The 19,321-nt window shown below is 39.9% G+C and overlaps 1 protein-coding gene across 2 annotated transcripts in view; it reads left to right on the forward strand.

Annotated features, from left to right (window-relative positions):
• The window catches only part of DRAM1 (DNA damage regulated autophagy modulator 1), a 38,145-nt gene extending 19,673 nt beyond the window's left edge, over positions 1–18,472 (forward strand). For both annotated transcript variants that reach the window (XM_073323189.1, XM_073323199.1), the window contains exons 4-7: positions 7,107–7,284; positions 12,705–12,763; positions 15,332–15,424; positions 16,711–18,472. In XM_073323189.1, the coding sequence (XP_073179290.1) occupies positions 7,107–7,284; positions 12,705–12,763; positions 15,332–15,424; positions 16,711–16,755 (375 nt within the window). In that variant the 3' untranslated portion in view covers positions 16,756–18,472. The remainder of the gene's footprint in view (positions 1–7,106; positions 7,285–12,704; positions 12,764–15,331; positions 15,425–16,710) is intronic.
• The last annotated feature ends 849 nt before the right edge of the window (positions 18,473–19,321 follow it).

Below are 19,321 nucleotides of genomic sequence, written 5' to 3' on the forward strand. Positions count from 1 at the left end.
CCATGCTTGCTTTCTGTATTGTCCTGCTTCACCTCTCTCAATACCATTACTCCTCAAACATTTTAACTACAAATATTTTTGAGGTATCTTGAACCAGAAATAGTCCCTCCCTTTGCTACTGCCCACTTGCTGGTAGCACTCTTCATGCTCCTAAGATGCCAGGTCTGCTCCTGGTGGTCCCCTCCTTCTCTTTCTCTCAGTACATGCTGTGGAGACAGAGCAGAGAGCAAGAACCACCAGACCAGACAAAAGAAGTGTTACGGGAGCAGAATAGGCAATATCAGTGTAACATCAAGAGCTCCCAATACTGCAATGAAGAGAAAAAAGTAAGATAGGAAGCAGAATGACATGAATGTGCAGTTGGAAATCTTGCAAAACAGAAGGTCTAGAAATATTTTATTTAAAAAAATACAATAATAAACTTCTCCTAGCCCTGGTCCTTGACCAGAGATCAGAAAGAAAAATTTTGATCTCTGCCCATTATCTCCTTTTTTTATTTTAACTTTCTCTCTCCAACTCTTTTTTGTTCTTTCTTTAAAAGATTCTTAATAAGGTTTTGGGATCTTGTCAGAAAGCATAAGATGAGTTCTCACTGATTCTGACATTCCTTATTTTACTATTTGGACTGCAATACAAACCAACTAAAGTCAGGGCCCCATTGTGCTTCATGCTGTACAAACACATAATAAGGTACAGGTCCCTGCCTCAAACAGCTTACAGTCTGAAGAGACAGGCAAAGGAAGTATCATCCCCATTTTGCAGACAAGAGAAAAGAGATATTAAGTGGTTTTATCAAAGGTCTCACAGGAAATCTGTTGGAGTGCTGGGAATTGAACCCTGATCTTCTGGGACCCATGCCACTATCTTAATCACAAGACTGTGTTACCTCTCTGAGAGTTACTTCTTAATTAGATGAAAATGAGACAAATGAGCAAGTCTCATTATTGCCTCACTCTCATTCTCTGTGCTGGATGAGGAAAGGAATACACAGAATTGCATGGGAACTCTTCTGAAAGTAACTGACGTAAAAAACATCTATATTCCACCATTTTTCCCAATTCCTTTCTAGCTTGAGAGAAGCATTCTACACCACAGTATAAACTCCTGCTAGAGTTGCAAAAGGCCATCCAAACCAAGTGTTTTGCAATTATTGCAAAGTTCCTGTGTTACTGCTTCTGCAAACCTAGTAGAAAATCAGTTGATTATGTCCCTTGAGGGGAAAAAACTGTGGGATGTTATGAAGTATTTCTTTAATCTTCCCTGGGATGTCATGTAGCCTGCTGTACTTTATCAATAATTTACCAAAAGCCAGAGCCAAACAGTATGTTTAAATAATTTACAGCATTTTGCAAAGTTTGTTACCAGCTTTGATTTCACCTCTGAAATCTGGATATTTGAACTTTCATTTATTATTATGACTATCCTCGTATAGTAAAGTTCATTCTTAGTAGAATTAATCTGTTTCAAGCCATTTACTGTGTATAGAATACATTAATAATTCATTGTTTGCCAGTTTCCTCCTGTTACTTAATGTGATTACATATACTGTAGGTTTTTATATACTGAGAGTAGAAGATTTCGCATTTGGAGTGGAGGAAACCATTTTAATGAGGCACCAAGAGAGAAACATGTTTTTTGTTGGAATGGAGAGGCTATAGTCCCATCTTTTTGTTCTGCCATGTTTGTTATGCGACTTTCTGATAACAAACTCAGTCATATATTGTTAGGCCACAATATAGGCACATTTTGTTTTGTACACAGTATTGTGCGTGTATAGTAACCTAACAATGTACAATTGTGTATAGGGAAGGAACAGAGAAGAACAGTAATAGGCAACCAGAGAGAGCTGAGGAGAGAAGAGAGATAAGGCCTGTGAGTTAGCAAATCCATGGATGGTTTCAAAAACTGAGGAATACAGTTTTGCAAGTATTAAACGTTGGATGTTTCAGGCTAAAAAGTCTCCAGTGCAGTGTCCAGCTCTGTTAGTATTACCTTCAGGCAATATTTTGTAACAAAAGATTTACACGCTATAGAAATGAAATCATATAAATCATGCTTTGGATCTTAAAAATAATCCCTGTTATTGATTTGTTCTATCGGTAGCAAACAAAAAACAATTTTGGCATAAAACTCAGAGAGGGAGCCCAGTCACATCATTAATTTTGATTCTCATTTGATCTTGCCTGTTTTACCTTCTCATCTCTTAATGAGGGCTGTCAAACCATTAAAAAAATTAGTCACAATTAATTGCAGTTTCACTTGCACTGTTAAATAATAATGGAATACCAATTTAAATATATTATAAATATTTTTGGATGTTTCCTACATTTTCAAATATACTGATTTCAGTTACAACACAGAATACAAAGTGCACAGTGCTCACTTTATATTATTTTTTATTGCAAATATTTGCACTGTGAAAAAGATAAACAAAGAAATAGTATTTTTTCAATTCACCTGATACAAGTACTGTAGTGCAATCTCTTTATTGTGAAAGTGCAACTTACAAACGTAGGATTTTTTTTTTTAACATAACTGCACTCAAAAACAAAACAATGTAAAACTTTAGAGCCTATTAGTCAAAGCATGAGGGAGCATATGAACATTTAGCATATCTGGCATGTAACTATCTGGCAATGTTGGCTGTAACAGTATCAGGCGACTTTGTAAATCAGAAACAGGCAGCATTATCTCCTGCAAATTAAACAAACTTGTTTGTCTTAGTGATTGGCTGAACAAGAAGAAGGACTGAGTGGACTTACATGAGGTAAATTGAAAAATACTATTTATTTTATCTTTTTTACAGTGCAAATTTTTGTAATAAAAAATAATACAAAGTAAGCACTGTAAACTTTGTATTCTGAGTTGTAACTGAAATCAATATATTTGAAAATGTAGAAAAACATCCAAAAATATTTATAATAAACTTAAATTGGTATTCTATTATTAACACTGTGATTAAAACTTCAATTAATCACGACTGTTTTTTAGATCTAGTTAAATTGTTTTGCGTTAATAGCATGCATTAACTGTAATTAATCGACAGTCCTACTCTTAATTTCTTATCTCTTTTGTTTATTTATATTGTATTTTGGGTACAGCCTGCATGAAAGACATGACAAAATAAGGACCCAATCCTTCAAATTTCTGAGTACCCTGAACTGTCATAGATGGTGATGGGAACTGGGGTTCTCAATACCTTGGGTCCTACAGTTGTATGGTATAGTAAGTGAACTGAACAGTTATTTTTATTATTAACAATAGTACTTGGCTCTTACATAGCACTTATCTGTAGATCTAATAAAGCTTTATGAAAATATGTATCATCCCCATTTTACTAATGGGGAAACCGAGGCACAGAGCGGTTATGTGATTTCCTTAAAGTCAGAAAATCAGCCGCAAAGCTGGAATTAGAACCCAGCTCTCTTGACTACCCAGTGCAGTTCCCTAACCAGTAGATCATACTGTACCATTAACTCACTTAGAAAGTTCACGTATGGTGGTGGTTTGTTTTTCTCTAAACCCTCATTTTTCCCTAGTTAGAGAAATAAGCAACATGTAAAATGCTATAGTAGGGCTGAATGAGACTGGCGGGAGGCGGGGACTTCATTCTTTCTCTCTCCAAAACAAGTTGCTACATGTTTTGTGAAAACACTTCAATTTCACACATGCTGTGAATTTTATAATTTGCTTTTATCTATACAAATCTTGTGAGCTCGGTTGTAAATTTTTAATCAGTAAAATTAGTTGTAAGGAAAGTTTTTTGGTCATTTTGGTACTGGGGAAGGCAGGGTGGAAAGTATAATTTTAATGGTTTCAGAGTAGCAGCTGTGTTAGTCTGTATCCGCAAAAAGAAAAGGAGTACTTGTGGCACCTTAGAGACTAACAAATTTATTTGAGCATAAGCTTTCGTGAGCTACAGCTCACTTCATTGGATTCATGCAGTGGAAAATACAGTGGGGAGATTTTATATACACAGAGAACATGAAACAATGGGTGTTACCATACACACTGTAATGAGAGTGATCAGGTAAGGTGAGCTATTACCAGCAGGAGAGAAAAAAACCCTTTTGTAGTGATAATCAAGGTGGGCCATTTCCAGCAGTTGACAAGAATGTGTGAGGAACAGTGTCGGGGGTGGGGGGGAAATAAACATGGGGAAATAGTTTTACTTTGTGTAATGACACATCCACTCCCAGTCTTTATTCAAGCCTAATGTAATGATGTCCAATTTGCAAATTAATTCCAATTCAGCAGTCTCTCGTTGGAGTCTGTTTCTGAAGTTTTTTTTGTTGAAGAATTGCCACTTTTAGGTCTGTAATCGAGTGACCAGAGAGATTGACATGTTCTCCGACTGGTTTTTGAATGTTATAATTCTTGACGTCTGATTTGTGTCCATTTATTCTTTTATGTAGAGACTGTCTGGTTTAGCCAATGTACATGGCAGAGGGGCATTCTGGCACATGTTGGCATATATCACATTGGTAGATGTGCAGGTGAACGAGCCTCTGATAGTGTGGCTGATGTGATTAGGCCCTATGATGGTGTCCCCTGAATAGATATGTGGACACAGTTGGCAACAGGCTTTGTTGCAAGGATAGGTTCCTGGGTTAGTGTTTTTGTTGTGTGGTTGCTGGTGAGTATTTGCTTCAGGTTGGGGGGTTGTCTGTAGGCAAGGACTGGCCTGTCTCCCAAGATCTGTGAGAGTGATGGGTCGTCCTTCAGGATAGGTTGTAGATCCTTGATGATGCGTTGGAGAGGTTTTAGTTGGGGGCTGAAGGTGATGGCTGGTGGCGTTCTGTTATTTTCTTTGTTGGGCCTGTCCTGTAGTAGGTAACTTCTCGGTACTCTTCTGGCTCTGTCAATCTGTTTCTTCTCTTCAGCAGGTGGGTACTGTAGTTTGTAAGAATGCTTGATAGAGATCTTGTAGATGTTTGTCTCTGTCTGAGGGGTTGGAGCAAATGCGTTTGTATTGTAGAGCTTGGCTGTAGACAATGGATCGTGTGGTGTGGTCTGGATGAAAGCTGGAGGCATGTAGGTAAGTATAGCAGTCAGTAGGTTTCCGGTATAGGGTGGTGTTTATGTGACCATCGCTTATTAGCACTGTAGTGTCCAGGAACTGGATCTCTTGTGTGCTTAAATAAATAAATTTGTTAGTCCCTAAGGTGCCACAAGAACTCCTTTTCTTTTTATAATTTTAATGGTATTGCTCCTGAATGCTCAGCAAAACAGCCAGAAAGTGTGGGCGGAAGATAACTAGAAATGTCTCCTAAAAGCAAAAGAACTTCTGTGAAGGTGAACAGAGGTGATTCAGGTGTTTTGTTCTCTATTTTTAATCATACATTATTTTAAAATACAGAAGTGAAATACAATTGGTGGGATCGTGTTAAGAAGCGACTGACTATTAAAGGAGAAACTCCTCAGAACGTGATGAGTTAGGCAAATTTTCTGAGCCCTTTTTAGCATGTATGGAGGTGACGATGAAAGGCAGAGACGGTCCAAGAAATAAGTTAGAAAAGAAGAGAACAGTGGTGCTGGTAACAACACTCGTAGTTAAGCTTGCTTTTCAATTCAAAACTTTCAATTTTGAGACTCTGTTTTCATATATAGAAAGCATGGTGGGGAAAAGGAAAATTTAGATACCACAGTACTGAACATAGTATAAAAATCTAAACAGAAAAAAACACAATAGGGGGGCGGGGAGAAGGGGTGAAGTAAAAGGGGGGAAGCAGATGTTGAAGACAACAACAAAGTAAAATTACACCATCATAGGAAAGGAAAAGGAGAGAAAGATGGCTTCATGCCAGGAAGGGAAAGAAGATATAACAAAAGCAAGGAAGACATGTTCTATTAATGCTGCATTGCTCTGGTGGCAGAAACCAGCTTAAAAGCTGGTTTAACTAGCTATGAGAAGATTTCTCTGGCACAGAGGTGATATAGACCTGGCATAGTTTAACATATGCGGTTTATACATTTAGACAATCCAGGAAGTTCTTTTGACTGGCCATATACTTTATTTTACTGTAGGTTTCACTTCCAGATATATTTCAGAGTGAAAGAATCTTCAATAACCTGGATATCACAACATAAATAAAGATGGCTGATGACATGGAAAGGGGAAGGAGCTCAGGGGGTTGATAGAGGGATATGGAGATTTACACTTCAAAGTCACTGGTTTGGACTGCTGCACACCACCCTCCCCCCAGCTTTTATATTGCACACTGTCTGACTGACCATCTGAGAGTGGGGTATTTGAAGTGACCTGCCAGTTCTAGTCTCTTACCAGCAGTGAGGAAAAACACCACCAAAACATTTCATTGACAGTTGCAGCAGAAAAACTAAGGACTGGCTAGGTATAGAGAATATGAACTTATCACTCCTCAAACCAGTCCCTCAAATATAAAATGAAGACATGTTGGCAGATAGCATAGGCAATCTTGCATCATCTGTGTGGTACCTCTTTTCTGGGAAAAGCACTCAGTTTGCCAGTGCCTTCAAGCTGGCATCTTTCACAATCACTAAATTGTTCAGGTGGTATTTGGGATTTAGCTGGAACTGGTGGAGATGGCAGTGTTGTCTGAGTTCTTTTCTCTGGCCTGGTTCAGGTCAGATATTTCTCAGGATGATGAAGGCCTAATGTCCCAGGAAGTGGTGAGGCAGCAGCCAAGATGGTGAAGCTCATCTCAGTACCCAAATTTCCCTCCCCAAAGTCTCTTTAAGGACCCAAAAAGGGAGTGATGGATGGAATAGCTAGTCTCCTCATTTTTTTCTCCACCAATTAGGCCTAATTTCCAACACACCAGTTTTGGTTAATTGATTTCTGGTCCTCTATTCCTCTTGTTTACTATTTAACATTTTAACATGGTCCTTGAGTTATATCAGTCAATCTTTTGTTCATACAAATTCAGTCTGTCTCGCTTTTGCTCCTTTTCCCTTCAACAACTGTTGTTTATAGGTTATTGACACATTCCTTAACCTTTCCCTCACCTACCACAGTAGAGCTCGCAATTAGGACAGATCTGTAGGCCCAATTTTTACAGCCAGTTTCTAGGCACTACTGTAATATGAATAATAACAGATAATCCCTCTGCTGATTCTTTTTCCAGGAGTTATCTGTTCCCAGCGTCCATGATGGAGGAGCTCTTGTGGCTTTTGGCTCTGGTGTTGTTTACATTACAATTCAGTCTGTCATCTCTTTCAAGTCATGTCCACAATGGAACAGTCACTGTACATGTTATATAAGGATAGCCATCTCTATCGTGTCATGCATAGCTGTCATTCCCAGTATCCTTTTTGTGTATCACATTGTTGTATCTTTACATGCAAATGTTCTTCCTCTGACATTAAACCACTTCTAAAGTAAGATAAATGCCAGGCTACTGCTTATATTGCAGATGGAGCACCATGTTCAGCAAGTTGGCATTGTAAGAAGCATGAATGGCAATTACTGGATATTTCTAGAAGCTACACCTCAGTTGTCAGTAGCGTACTTAAGCCTTATGCCCTTGTTTCCTACTTTTTTTTTTTTTTTTTTGGTTGGGCGGTAGGGAAGAAAGCAAAGGGGATTCTATTCTAAGAGACAGCTAGTGAATGTAAATACAACACACACTGCACCACTCATGTACAAGAGTTAACCCTATAATAACCAGCCACCAACACACTACATACAGGCCAAACTACCCTGTAAGAAACAAAGAGGGCAGGTGGGAGCCTATCTATATTTGGCCCTCTGACTGAAGAGGCAAGCAGCCATCCTTCTAGCCTGTACTGTCTCCTCCTAGATAAACTATCTAGCCATCTTTGGAGTGTTAGCTAGAGGAACTAAATACTGAAATGCATAAGTTCCCATTACGTAGGCACTTTCTGTCTCAATTTACTCATTGAGTTCCCAAAAATAATCCACACAGTCTTTCTGTCCACTAACTTCCCTGCTTGGAATCTGCCTTTATTAACAAAACAATCCTCAACTTGAAGTTCCAACATAAAGGGCTCCCAGCTCTCTTTAGCTAGAGTCCTTCCACAGACCTCTGTCTTCCTTGTCCAACTCTGTGACTCCAAGAAATCAGCATGCAACCTCCCTCTGCTACTGTCCTGGCCCTACCTTGCTTTCTCAGGGTCTTACTCCCAGGCTGCTTCTCTGGAGCCCTCAGCTTCTGTTTAGACCTTTCTTCAGAGCCTGCCACAGTAAGCCAACTTACTCCCTCTGGTTCCCTTTTGCCAAACAGTTCTCTGCCCTTTATGAGGCTCACATGTTTCATCTGCCCCCAATCAATCCTGCCCCCTGTGGCTAGGATATAGTTAATTAGCATACAGAGGTGTGATTGAACAGGGTTGGCTAGCCTCAGGCCTCCTGGCCCTGAAATAGGCAGACCACCTTGCCATCAGAGTATGTGCAATAATTTACTCCTGGAGGAATTTATGTGCCAAAAAATTAAAAATTCTGTGCAGAATACTTTAAAATTCTGCAAATTTTATTTGTCAAAATAACACTACCTAATCACACCAGTTTCAATTAGTTTGGTAATTTATTTCAAAATACCTGTTAGCAAATATGTCTGTAACAGTACAGAGACGCACAAAAAATTCCCCCAGGAGTAGAGAGTTAAAGAACTCCCTATGACAACCCAGTTCCTGTTTCTCTTCCTCCTCCCAGAGCCTAGCTGGGGGGGCTAGACACCCACAACCACTCTACCCCCAGAGCCCACCTGTGGGAGCCCCCCAGCCCAGATATCCCCCAGAGCCCAGCCATGCCCCCCCTTGCCCAGATACTCAAACACCACCACACCAAAGCCCAGCCATCCCCCCCCCCCCCGCAGCCCAGACACCCATCCTTCTACCCCTCCCCCAGCCCAGACACCCACCCCCACTACCCTCGGAGCCCAGAGAGAGAAACAGCCTGATGCTGGGTCACAGGCTTGTGTGGAGTTTCCTGCACACCACTGTCTCCTTCCCTCAAGGCATGTGGGGAACTGCAGCTGCTGGGAACCCTCTAGTTCCCTTCCCCACCCCCTGGCAGTGTCTTCTATGTGCTAGCTGGGCTCTGGTGGGTCCAGCGGCTCCCAGTAGCAGCCAGCAGCATTGCAGACAATTTCTATGGGGGAAAGGAAATTCTGTGAGCACAACATTAATTTCTGCAAAATTCTGCATTGCCCAGAGGCACAGAATTCCCCCAGGAGTAGCAACAGCATGCAGTAATTGAAGTTATACAAATGTTTCAGAAGGCAGACTATGACCTAAGGTGCTCACATTCACAGCTTCTCCAGCTCACAATGGTGAATATTGTTAGCTCAACACAGGAATATGATGGTTGTTGTCAAGCATACTTCTTAAATTTGCAGCTTCTCTCACTCATGGTGGTGAATGTTCATAATGCAATTCATGACTGACCCACATCACTATGCTGGATAATACCAAGTATATGTATGTACTTGTCTTCTTGCTTCAACCTGTTTCTTTCAACTGTTTTATATTTTAAATATTTGTAATAGCTTTGTGTATGTGAAGAGGTCAGAAATACTAGTTTGTAAATCTGGTAAGAAATCCTGCTCTGGGAAAACGGAAGTTTATTTTATTATGCTGCCTGGCCATGTAACATGGAAACTAAAAACAGACCAAAGATGACAAATAATATTCACTTATTTCATAATCTGTATAATTGCTGACTGTTTTGTGATCCTGCTGGGCTTGTGACAGCTGCAGTGTTAGTGAGAGAAGGAACTCTGCTGTGAAGTTCCTGTTGAAAAAACGTTTTTCTTGTATATAAAATATATATTTTATACATATAAAACAAATTACATTTTACTTAAAGAAAAGTTATGATCACTTGTGCGCCAACTACTCTATTGGTGCATTCAACCTAATTGACAGGACAGTGTTCTTGTATAAACTTGTTACTATGAGCTGCTAGATATGAGTCACAGCATCCAAGCCTCTAGAAGAGAAATCACCTCTGTTGATCATTGTTTTAATCATAGAATCATAGAATATCAGGGTTGGAAGGGACCCCAGAAGGTCATCTAGTCCAACCCCCTGCTCGAAGCAGGACCAATTCCCAGTTAAATCATCCCAGCCAGGGCTTTGTCAAGCCTGACCTTAAAAACCTCTAAGGAAGGAGATTCTACCACCTCCCTAGGTAACGCATTCCAGTGTTTCACCACCCTCTTAGTGAAAAAGTTTTTCCTAATATCCAATCTAAACCTCCCCCACTGCAACTTGAGACCATTACTCCTCGTTCTGTCATCTGCTACCATTGAGAACAGTCTAGAGCCATCCTCTTTGGAACCCCCTTTCAGGTAGTTGAAAGCAGCTATCAAATCCCCCCTCATTCTTCTCTTCTGCAGGCTAAACAATCCCAGCTCCCTCAGCCTCTCCTCATCAGTCATGTGTTCTAGATCCCTAATCATTTTTGTTGCCCTTCGCTGGACTCTCTCCAATTTATCCACATCCTTCTTGTAGTGTGGGGCCCAAAACTGGACACAGTACTCCAGATAAGGCCTCACCAATGTCGAATAGAGGGGAACGATCATGTCCCTCGATCTGCTCGCTATGCCCCTACTTATACATCCCAAAAGGCCATTGGCCTTCTTGGCAACACGGGCACACTGCTGACTCATATCCAGCTTCTCGTCCACTGTCACCCCTAGGTCCTTTTCCGCAGAACTGCTGCCTAGCCATTCGGTCCCTAGTCCGTAGCGGTGCATTAGATTCTTCCATCCTAAGTGCAGGACCCTGCACTTATCCTTATTGAACCTCATCAGATTTCTTTTGGCCCAATCCTCCAATTTGTCTAGGTCCTTCTGTATCCTATCCCTCCCCTCCAGCGTATCTACCACTCCTCCCAGTTTAGTATCATCCACAAATTTGCTGAGAGTGCAATCCACACCATCCTCCAGATCATTTATGAAGATATTGAACAAAACCGGCCCCAGGACCGACCCTTGGGGCACTCCAATTGATACCGGCTGCCAACTAGACATGGAGCCATTGATCACTACCCGTTGAGCCCGACAATCTAGCCAGCTTTCTACCCACCTTATAGTGCATTCATCCAGCCCATACTTCCTTAACTTGCTGACAAGAATACTGTGGGAGACCGTGTCAAAAGCTTTGCTAAAGTCAAGAAACAATACATCCACTGCTTTCCCTTCATCCACAGAACCAGTAATCTCATCATAAAAGGCGATTAGATTAGTCAGGCATGACCTTCCCTTGGTGAATCCATGCTGGCTGTTCCTGATCACTTTCCTCTCATGCAAGTGCTTCAGGATTGATTCTTTGAGGACCTGCTCCATGATTTTTCCAGGGACTGAGGTGAGGCTGACTGGCCTGTAGTTCCCAGGATCCTCCTTCTTCCCTTTTTTAAAGATTGGCACTACATTAGCCTTTTTCCAGTCATCCGGGACTTCCCCGGTTCGCCACGAGTTTTCAAAGATAATGGCCAATGGCTCTGCAATCACAGCCGCCAATTCCTTCAGCACTCTCGGATGCAACTCATCCGGCCCCATGGACTTGTGCATGTCCAGCTTTTCTAAATAGTCCCTAACCACCTCTATCTCCACAGAGGGCTGGCCATCTCTTCCCCATTTTGTGATGCCTTCTGGTTCAGATGAGTAAACTAATGAACAGGACTACTACTCATTGACAGGTTTCAGAGTGGTAGCCATGTTACTCTGTATCAGCAAAAACAATTAGGAGTCCTTGTGGCACCTTATAGACTAACATTTATTTGGACATAAGCTTTCGTGGGCTAAAACCCACTTCTTCAGAGGCATGGAGTGAAAAGTACAGAAAGCAGTATATATATTACAGCACATGAAAAGATGGGAGTTGCCTTACCAAGTGGGGGGTCAGTGCTAACGAGGCCAATTCAATTAAGGTGGAAATGGCCTATTTTCAACAGTGGCCTATTCTCAATAGTGACAAGCTCACGCCTTCTTGTTAACTGTTGAGAATAGGCCACTTCCACCTTAATTGAATTGGCCTCATTAGCACTGAGTGAAACCATTAAACTTCAGGCTAGAAAATGTTTGGGGGGATTTTTTTTTCATTACAATGCTAACACCACCCTTATCACAGGACTAGGTTCCCTCTTGCCACATATAGCCCTAGAAACCAAAAGTTGATCAAAGGTTGGTCATGAGGATCCTACTCTAGCCCTTCATTTTGGCACCCACAATTTCCCTTTTATACTGAACTAGATGGCCTCGGTGGTCATTCTTCGGCTGCGAGACTTGGTGAACTTCCTTCTTAGAGGCTAACCAGAGTGTCACTGCACAGATTAGGGGCCTGCACCAAACCCCACTGAAGTCAATGAGAATCATTCTATTGACTTCAATTGGCTTTGGATTGGACCATAAATGACAAGCAGCGTTCACACAAATGATTACACATCTTAGCCATACAGCCAGGGTCTACTCTTGGTTTCTTCTCCTGTCCATAAGAATGCCTCATCTCACCCTCCTCCTTTGCAAAGACCCCTAATCTTATTTATTCAGAGTATCTTCTGTGTTGATCACTATAAGACGCTTTGTGGGAATATACTATGTTTGCTTGGCTTTTTAATATTCTGTTTTTATACTGCAGTGTAACTTGTTGTTTGGTGTCTTCAGTCTTAGAGAATGGGAACAGGGGATGCATTATAAATAGAAATATTTTCACTATTATTCATTAAGCAATTTTTATGATTTCCTTTACATTTTTCCCAGTGATTGCATGTGCATCATTAATTTCCATAACAAAAATTGACTGGATTCCAGGTGAAAAGGTAAACCCTTAGTAGGTAACCAATTTAATCCTGCAGTCTATTAGCTTGGGTATGCGATGCTATGTACTTTTAGGCACATGTAAGGACAAGAGCACAAGGAATTTAAATAGTGTATGACGATAAACAAGCTGTCAAGCCTCTGGCATTTCCCTATTTAGGGAAAAAACAGTTAACAGCTGAGCTTCCTAAAATTAGTGATTGGGAAACCTCAAAAGAGTTGGATTTTCATTTTAAGTAAGCGCCCAAAGTTCCAGACAATCTGATTATGCAAAATTGAGTGAGAAATCTTGTGATAAAACCTCCCTAGAAGTGAGTTGTTCAGCACTTTTACTTCCTTATGCAACCACATCCTCAAAAAATGAAATAAATAAAATAATCAATCTGATCTTCAACCCTCAGGAATATCTTGGTTTGAATTATGGATGACTGTTTAGCTCCAGTCTTTATTTTACTGTACTTTTTCAGCATCTCTAATTAAATCCTTGCCACTGATTAAGCATTTAGGGTCAGATCCAAAGCCTGTTGCAGTCAATAGCAGTCTTTCCATTAACTTAAATGGCTTGTGGATCAGGATCTTAGAGCACTTGTGGTGATGATTGGGAAGGATCTCAAAGTTGGATTTGTGGACAAGCTATACCACAGGAGGGAGTACTTTCTCTACAAATGAAGTAAAAGAATGCAGTGCCTGCATCTTGTTACTAAAGTTTATAAGGGTAAGCTGGGCAACATGCTTAGACAAAACAGTGGAAAAGCAGCTGAGAAGATGAATCTTCACAAGTTAGATATTTTTAATAATGTCAAGCTCCTGTGTTTATTGTGTTATGGAATGGGGTCCTTTTATTGAAACATTTGGCATATTTCAGAAAAAAACCCTTTCATTCTATTTGTGCCCCATTACAAGACAGCTTCTAGCACACCTCTTTTACAAAACACTCTGGATGCAGGCACAGTGCATGTGATAAGGATGGCCATCACTAAAATGTCATGCTTTTGCTTGAGGCCTAGCTCTACTGACTTCTGTGGCTTTGAATGAATGACTTGAATTTGGGCCATTGTCTCCATCATATTTAACAGGAATGATTATGGCCAAAGTGAACTTATTTTTATATCCTTCTACTGAGGTATTTTTTCCCTACAGTTTATTAACTTTATTATGCAATACATATTATTTAATGGTAGAGTATGCAAAGCCTGTAGCAGGGGTGGCCAAACTTACTGACTTTCTGAGCCAAATATGATAATCTTCAGACGTTTGACAGCCAGGCATGCCTCATTCAGCTTGTGGCTTCAGCCCTGTAGAATACGCCTGCTGGGGCTCAGGGCTTCAGCCCTGCACGGCATGCCTGCCGGGACTTGGGGCTTCAGTCCCAGTCCTGCGGAAGCCCCGAGTTTGGCAGGCGTCTCCTGTGAGGCTGAAGCCCGAAGACCCACCTCCCTGCAGGACAGGAGACCTGAGCTCCCTCTTCCCCACTCTGGTAGATAGAGAATACAGGGGGTTGGGGTGGGGGCAAAAAGGGGGCTCTAAGAGCTGCACTTTAACTGTAAAAGAGCCGCATGCAGCTCGCAAGCCACGGTTTGGCCACTCCTGGCGTATAGGATATTTAGTACTCTGCGAAAGCTTAAACCTGTATTAGCTTTCAGGAAACAAAGCACTGGGCAGATCTTCTGAGAATCAGTCTGGATCAGATATTTGCTGAAATATAGGTGTTTGGGAACGGGGAAGGAAGAGAAATTTTTTTTCTTTGCTAATTTTTAAATTTTGGTTTTTAAATAAATAGAGAGATATTGATCTCACTGGAAATGGAGTGACTTTATTATATAAAAAAAGTTCACTTCATGAAGGTGCAATAACTTAAAATGTTCTGGAAACATATAATTTATTGCACAATTTATAAACTTAATACTGTCAATTAAATGTGTTTATTTTTACTGGCTGTGTGTTACATATGAAGTCACTAGTTTTGTTATGCTTTTCACTATTTCATAATGGTACAAGTGATGTATACATGCGATATATAGAATATTGGATACGTTTTCCTTTCTTCACTCTTACAGTACTTTTAAAGGAGCTAGTCCTGCAAATTTCTGAGAGTCCTCAACTCCTGCTGAAGTTGACTGGTGTCGTGGGCTCTCAGCATCTTACAGGAAGCATTCAGCACCCTAGTCCAAATAATAAACATCCTAGAATAAAAACATTTGAGCATTGAATACAGGAGTTTGTTTTTGCTGCGGGTGACATCCTCAGAGTTTTCAAACAGAACTAGTTACATACCACAACTAGACAAATAAGAGTAGAAGGGACGTTTTACCCAAGCAGCTGTTATCCACCTTGGAAAGACGTGGAATGTATGAATATTACGCTAAATGTTTTTCTCTACCCAAACATAAAGGAAAGGGCAATTCCAAAAACTTAAGCAAGACCAGCCATTTACAGGTTTGATATTTCTCTACATGTACATTAATGAGAATTTCTATTTTTGTTTGATTTGCCATTTCTGTCTACCATTCCGTGTTAATTTTGTTTTAGTGTTTTATATGGAAGTGTGTTTTGTTTCTCATTTCCATCAGGATTATACTTACCATTTTGTGAGTGCAATCTGCGAATGGACAGTGGCCTTTAGTTTTATCATCTTCTTCTTAACCTTCATTAGAGATTTTCAGGTTGGTATTTATAAGCCTAAGCAGTAGTTTAAAAGGACTATCAATGATATAGTGATAGGTACTATAGAAATTAATAATTTTTAACCTAAGCTAGAAAGGTTAAAGGTATTCAAACATACAGATTTTATAACACACAGAGCTCATTTCTGGTTTCCACCAGGAACATTTTTACTTTAATTATATAATTATTCAAAATCCAGTGCTGGTGCCAGATCCTGAGCCCAGGATCTGGTAAATTGATAAATTTATCAATTATCTGGTAAATTGATTAGCTAAATTGATAACTTTACTCATGTGCTTAAGTGTTTGCAGGATCAGACCCTGTAAATAGTACGGTGTACGTGTATAACATGGCACCAAAATAAGTGAAGTAACTCACTTTGACTTGGGTTTTGTTTATTTTTTAAAACATTCTTTGTTTTTAAGAGGGATTTTATGTAAAAATTCACTTCATTTCAATCAGACTCCCCCTTTTTTTTTAAAGTTGTTCACTTTGATTTATACTGTCCAATAATTTGTGGAAGGATGTACTTGTCATTCTTTTCCCCTTTTTAACATAAAATACTTTTACAAATATTAAGTGAAAACCGTCTAGTGTGGAGAGATTGCACATTGATAGAACTGAGCTGATGGTTTAGTATTGAGCCTCTTGCATACTTATTGCCAGACCACCAACTGTATATCTGTTCTCTGAAAATAGCATATGTGCATAATGCATTCCTAGACACAGCACACTACTTGCTCTCTCTGCCACCAGCAGGACTCTCATATCATGGCCAGACAATGGAACAGTCAAATAAACACAGGGCTGGGTAATACATTTTGAGTTGTGTGCAAGCTTCAAATTACACACAACTCAAAATGTTACGGCATTAAAGAATTAACCAAACATATATGCACATGGTTTTATTAAAATAAACAGAAAATGCAAATATCTTATCCTAATTTACATCCTACAATAGAATATGAACAAAATATGAAAACTGTCAGATTTAGGCACTCAGAGAAAGGGTAAGTCTTTCAGCACTGCACACAGTTCACACACTGCAGTTTCAGACTCCAATCTCTGACACTTCTTAACCAGCACAGACAGAAAACCAACCTGTATATTACAATTCAAACACCAAACTCGAAACAAAAATCTTTTCCCTTCCAAAATTCCAAACGCTCTCATCATGTTCTACCTTTTGCCAAAACATCCCAATGCAGTCGCTGTGGTCCCTAGTATTGCACAGCACAATACTATGTAATTAATTTATGTTAAAGTGATCTTATTTTTCCTATAGGGAGTTACCTTAAGGATATCAACAGAAATGCATGAAGACTTCTGAAAATACAGAAATTATATTTTTATCAATGAACATTGTAGGGTTTTTTTTAATTAAAGAAAATGTTGCAGTGAAACAAGGGATTTCAGTGCTGATATGACATGAAGCCACTGCATCAACTCTGCAATCTGCAAAATCCTATCCAAGGAGACCTTTTTAATACTAACATTTTTAAATGCATTTTCCCCCTGAATGGGCTCTTTACTCTGCATCCTTGCAATATTTTATAATTTTTAATACTGTTTGATAATTTTAAAAAGGTACCAAAAGGTGACCTGTAAAAGCACTTTCAAATTCTGTTACAGTGTAAAACAGAAGCTCCTCAACTTTTCACTTTAGAGAAATGGTTTTTCCATTAATAGTAGTCTGATTAATGGCAGTAGTCTTAAACTAAAAAGGAAAATACGGTTTGCATATTATTTGCGAAGTGTCAAGAAACTGAACAAAATTAAATCAGTTTAATTTTAATTAGCACGTTAGATTGTGCTTTTCTCCCACATTCCGAATATTTTTTTGTCAAGATCTATGTCCTGTTAAGTTGCAAGACACTGGGTGGGAGGAAGATGGTGTTGTGAGCAGACATGGGTAACTTTGTTCCAAGGCCTACAGTTTTATGGTTTACTGGATTTCAGTACTTATAGTGTCAAGCTAATGGGTACATTATAAATATCCTAGATGGAAGTCTGGACTGTTAATATTGCTTGAAAAAATGTTTTCTGCTCATCAGTTTCTTCTTCCCTGTAGAAGGCTAAAAGCTTATTTTAATGGTGGCTACAAGGTAGCTTAAAGCTGAAGAATGTAATGGGAAGGAAAGGGATAATAAAATATTACTTTTCAGAAACAGTCAGAGGGAAGTTGGATGCTTTGAGACCTTAATGCTGTTTGACTAGCATGGGCAAAGGTCTTCCAGCATACCTTTCTAACCAATGACAGCAGAATGCAAGCCTACCCTTGAGTCATCAAAAAGAGAACTGCAGAGGGAGGAGGGGAGCCACTTATAGTTATATAAAGGAACTGAATATCCTTACTGGAGGGCATCTAAGATTGAGATAGGCCATGGGACATGCTGCTAAATATTTTTTACTATAAATCTTTTTATACTTTTTTTTTTTTAAAGAAACTATTACTGCATTTGAAGAGTCTGGGGTGGAAGTTTGCTATAATAATTGAAGAGTCTGCCATATTACAACTAACCAGGACCTAGCATTTGCTAGTAGCTGGAGGCAGAAATATTCTTCATGCACTACAGAGAAAAGACAAAATTTCATTAACTCCATACAGGGTACTAACCACTGAGCTATCAGGCTAGTTCAGCAAAAATTGTACTTTCCAGGGCATATCACAATCATTTTCAGAAATACTGGTAATTGTCATTAGGGGTTAATTTTATATTAAATATCATGTACACTATCAGTGAAGAGTGATGTCTAAGACTTGCCAGCTGCTAATGCACCCTTTGATATGTATATTAAACTTAAAGCCAAATTCAGCTGAGTCTCCATTTTTTATTAACTTGGAAAAAAACCTGAAAGTTTCCTTTTAAGATTCCCCACAGCCAAAATAGTGTGACTTTTTTCTGCTTGACAGCACTGGCGGCTTTGCTATCTGTAGTGTTCTGTTTGCCTTAAATTTGAAAGTGTAACCATGACGCCTCCTGCTGAAAACCTAATCCAGACAATAAATGCAAGAGATGTGCCTGGCTGATTAAAGAATGTGTGTCCTATGGGGAAAGAAGACACAATGTTATATAGCATTTATTTTGATACCTCACAAGGATGTAGGACTCACAATAACTTCAAGGAAAGGGGAACTTCAAAAGAAAGGAAAAACAGGATTTAGAAACCTGGGAAAAGTTAGGAAATTTGCATTCATAGACTCAGTATGAAGCACAATGAAGAATATTTCATTAGCATGACAGAAGTAATGTTAGCCACATGTGGGATGCTTATCCTGTATTTTCAGTCATAGAATCTTGGCACCAAACACATGCCAAGCCAAGATACAGAACCATAAGGAGGAAACACCACTTGCATGATTAAATGGCAATGCACACAAGTTTATTCTGGCCAAATAACAGAAATTCAGCACAAATAATACATTAAACCAAAAATGTGGTAAATTAAATAAGAAGAAAGCTGAACAGCAACTAGCGAAAGACACATTCCCTGTCTCCCTGAGAGTCCACTCTGCCAGCCCATTTTTACATCTGAGCCAGAATTTTCCCCTTGCTTAAGGAGCTGCATCCAACAAGAAGAGTGCTGCATATGTAACGCCAACAGACTCCGGTCCTCAGCGGGCAGGATCAAGCGGGGGGGGCGGGAGGGTGATTGGCCCTGCTTTGAGCAGGGGGTTAGACTAGATGACCTCCTGAGCTAAGTGCATGAGCTAAAAGCCAGCTGGCTGTTAGCTAAGGCTGTAGAGCAGACTCATTTTATCTCTCTAAGTGGTCTCCATGCCACTAGATGGGGGGCACCACCACACCCAGAAGGTGTGTGGGTTACACATACTCAGTCCTCTGCACAGTCCCAGGCAACACATTCCATTGATATGTTTTCCCCCTTGATATGCT

This window comes from Lepidochelys kempii, chromosome 1 (assembly GCF_965140265.1).
Source record: "Lepidochelys kempii isolate rLepKem1 chromosome 1, rLepKem1.hap2, whole genome shotgun sequence".
Taxonomy (NCBI): Eukaryota; Metazoa; Chordata; order Testudines; family Cheloniidae; genus Lepidochelys; species Lepidochelys kempii.